The 4,088-nt window shown below is 40.1% G+C and overlaps 1 protein-coding gene across 1 annotated transcript; it reads left to right on the forward strand.

The window, feature by feature from the left end:
- Positions 1 to 381: 381 nt before the first annotated feature.
- LOC126630980 (putative disease resistance RPP13-like protein 1) lies at positions 382 to 1,626 on the forward strand. Its single transcript, XM_050301139.1, has 2 exons — positions 382 to 1,456; positions 1,550 to 1,626. Exon 1 carries the CDS (start codon positions 455 to 457, stop codon positions 1,319 to 1,321), a length of 867 nt encoding a protein of 288 aa, XP_050157096.1. The 5' UTR covers positions 382 to 454; the 3' UTR covers positions 1,322 to 1,456; positions 1,550 to 1,626.
- The last annotated feature ends 2,462 nt before the right edge of the window (positions 1,627 to 4,088 follow it).

Below are 4,088 nucleotides of genomic sequence, written 5' to 3' on the forward strand. Positions count from 1 at the left end.
GCTTCTGCAGCAAACTGGCTTAGACATAGTTTGGGAGTAAGGTGCTTAAAAAAAAAACACCCATGAAAAAAAGCTGTGAAGGTTTTAGGTGTTTGGTAAACTGAAAAAAAAAGGCTTATTTTGGAAGCTGCTGTGAGAATAAGCTGAAATCAAAGAAAAAAGCTGAAGCTGCTATTTGTAGCTTTGGAAAACTGGCTTTTTTTTCAAAACACATGAAGCTACAGTGCTTCTTTAATGAAAAGACCCACTATTAGACTGCTTTTTTTTTTCAAAAGCACTTTTACAAAAAAGTTTACCAAACACTCTACTGATTTATTTCACAGCCGCTTATTCTCACAGCAGCTTTTTTTCAAAGTACAGCAATACCAAACCAGCCCTTAATGAGTTCAGAAAAGCAGCCTTTGATGCGGAGGCCCTACTGGATGAGATCGATACGCAAGCTTCCCGGATTAAGATGGAAGCAGAAGATGAGTCCACTAATACAACCCAGGTGAACGTCCTCTCTGATCCGTTTCTTCGTATCCGTGAACGCATGAATAGTAAGATAGCCGAGTTATCTGGGAGACTAGGATTCCTTGCAAAAGAAAAGGATGTGCTTGGTCTTGGAAAAGGTCTTCGCAAAGTTTCACAAGCACCAACAACTTCCTTGGTTAATGAATCACGTATATATGGTAGAGAACAAGATAAAGAAAAGTTAATTAATCTATTGTTATCTTACGACTATGTAAGCGGTAATAATGTATCTGTCATCACCATCGAAGGAATGGTCGGGATTGGCAAGACGACACTTGCTCAACTAATTTACAATGATGACAAAGTGGCACAGCACTTTGAGCTTCTAGTTTGGGTTTATGTTTCTGAAGATTTCGATGCTACGAGGGTCACTAAAACCATTCTTGAGTCGGTCACTGCAACTGTTTGTGATATTAACGATCTAAATTTCATGCAAGCCAAACTCAGAGACCGAGTGAAGGGAAAGAGATTTTTATTTGTATTGGATAACCTTTGCAATGAGAATTATCATGACTGGAATCTCCTGCAAGCTCCCTTTCAGTATGGGGCGGGGGGAAGCAAGGTCGTGATAACAACACGGAACACAACAGTCGCATCAATTGTCCGCAATCTTCCTACTTACTGTTTACAACCGCTATCTGGTGAAGCTACTTGGCTTTTAATTCTAGAACATGCTTTGGGAAACAGAGACCCTATTTCAGTCCGAAACGTTGAAGAACTTGACAAGGAAACTGCAGTGCGTAAGTGCCATGGTTTGCCTTTAATTGCAAAAGCACTTGGGGGTCTCTTAAGGCACACTGTTTTTTAGGAATGGCATCACATAATAAATAGCAACTTTTGGGAGCTACCCTCGATTGCTCGTGATCTCCCAACTTGCTTACTACAATACTTGAGGCAAAAGGGACGCGAATCACATAACGTTGGCCACTCTACTAGGACAAAGGCAATCCAAATTCACAAGTCATTAGCCTTTGTTTTGCATAATTCTCTACGTATCTTAGTTGTTGATCAAACTTATTACTACTTTGTTTTGCAGGCCAATTCAGCAGAATGGATCTTTTTAGTCATCAGCCTCTGCGTAGAAATTGTATCAACGGCTTGTGATAGAAGAGAATGCTTTGAATAATGATATATTCTTCTCAATAAGAGGAACTTATAAGAGTACAACCCTAACATAAAAGAAAAGAAAACTAATTACAAGTGATTACATGAGAATACACAGCATTACATATCAATTAGGGATCCTACCTAAACTACAAAAGTCAACACTCCTCCTCAAGTTGGTGCATATATGTTGCTCGTGCTCAACTTGTGTAAGAAACTTGAAAACTTGTGACTCGAAACAGCTTTTGTGAGGATATCTGCCAACTGATCTTCTGTTCTTATCGCCGGTACTTCAATTATTTTCCCTTCCAATTTTTCTTTGATGAAGAACCGATCAACTTCAACATGTTTTGTTCTATCATGTTGTATCGAATTATGTGCAATGTCACGAGCAACTTTATTATAACAAAATAATTTCATGGGCTGATCATGTTGTATACCCAAATCGCTTAACAGAAGCTTAAGCCACGAAATTTCACAAATCCCCAAAGCCATACCTCTGTATTCTGCTTCTGCACTGGAACGGGCAACCACATTCTGTTTCTTACTTTTCCATGTAACCAAGTTACCCCCAACAAACGTAAAGTAACCTGATGTTGAGCGTCTATCATCAATGGAACCTGCCCAGTCTGCATCAGTATAACCCTCAACACTAAAGTGATTATTCCTCTTAAACAAAATTCCTTTGCCCGGACTTCCCTTCAAATATCGCAATATTCTCATCATGGCATTCATATGTTGTTCTCCAGGATCATGCATGTATTGACTCACTACACTCAAGGCATAAGCAAGGTCCGGTCTTGTGTGTGCCAAATACATCAAACGGCCTACTAACCTTTGGTATCTTCCTTTGTCAACTGGTACTTGATTAGGATCAATACTAAGCTTCAATCCTTCTTCTAATGGTGTAGCTACTGGCTGACAAGCTGACATGCCAGTTTCGTGCAACAAATCAATAATATACTTCCTCTAAGATAAGAAAATTCCAGAACTGCTTCTTGACAACTCAATCCCTAAAAAATATTTCACGGATCCAAGGTCCTTCATTTCAAATTCTGTAGACATGTATCTTTGCAAGGCCGCACGTTTTTCCGGATCATTACCTGTTACCACCATATCGTCTACATACACAATAAGTGCAGTAAGCTTCCCATTCTGTCTTTTCAGGAACAAAGTATGATCAGAGTTACTTTGTCTGTAACCAAATGCTCTCATAGATTTTGTGAATCTTCCAAACCATGCTCGAGGGGACTGCTTCAAACCATACAAGGATTTCTTCATCCTGCACACTTTTCTTTTGTATTTATCTGGAGCATTACATCCCGGTGGAAGATCCATATAAATCTCTTCTGTCAAGTCCCCATGCAAGAAGGCATTCTCCACATCGAACTGCTGTAATGGCCAATTAAGATTTGCAGCCAAGGATAACAAAACACGGATTATATTGATCTTGGCTACAGGGGCAAATGTATCCGTATAGTCAATTCCATATTTTTGAGTGTATCATTTTGCTACTAATCTTGTCTTAAAGCGATCCACCATCCCATTAGCTTTGTACTTCACCGTATAGACCCATTTGCATCCCACAGGTTTCTTGCCGGTTGGCAAGTCTATGATCTCCCAGGTAGCATTCTTCTTCAAAGACTTCAATTCTTCATTCATTGTTGCTTGCCAACGTGGATCAGCTAAAGCCTCCTGCACACTGTTAGGAATAGATACAATAGATAATTGATGCACAAATGACTTATTTGATTCTGACAGGTGATTGGTAGACACATAACTACTTAACGGGTATAACATATTAGACTCAGGGTTGGCCTTACTCATCGGATACTGAGTTTTGCAATTAGGTCGGCTTCATAAGTAAGTTTAGGAATACCTCGGTTGACGCGATCAGGGAGACGACGTGGTGGTGGTGGTGCATCCAAGATCAAAGATGATTGATTATGGTTATTGGGACTCAAGATCGACTGTGAAATAGCTGGCGACATAGGACTGTCCGGTGGTAAGGAAACTGGCAGTGAGCCATCAGGCAATGAGTTATCTGGCCATGTCGACTAGTCCCTTTCACGGTTTTCAACATTGTTTCCATGTGAATGATCACCACTTGTCTCCACGACATCACCACTTAGTTCCAATTCATTCACATCATTGCTTTCGTGTGAGTGATCACCACTTGTCTCCAAGACATACCACTTAAATCCAAATCATTCACACTATCTATATTTGGAATAGTATAATCAAGAGTTTGAACTTCTGTCTGATTCTCCCCCTGAAGTGAAGAGTCGAGATAGGCAAAGTACATATCATTCTCATGAAACGCAACATCCATAGTGACAAACAATTTTTTCGTCAGAGAATGATAACAACGATACCCCTTTTGATTTGAGGCATACCCCACAAACACACACCGTAAGGCCCGAGGCTCAAGCTTACTTCTCTGCTGTTTATGAAGATGAACGAAGGCTACA

Source organism: Malus sylvestris, chromosome 8 (genome assembly GCF_916048215.2).
Source record: "Malus sylvestris chromosome 8, drMalSylv7.2, whole genome shotgun sequence".
Taxonomy (NCBI): Eukaryota; Viridiplantae; Streptophyta; class Magnoliopsida; order Rosales; family Rosaceae; genus Malus; species Malus sylvestris.

Bases quoted from the DNA above. Each gene is read 5' to 3' on its own strand.
- LOC126630980 (XM_050301139.1), top strand. From the start codon at position 455: ATGGAAGCAGAAGATGAGTCCACTAATACAACCCAGGTGAACGTCCTC.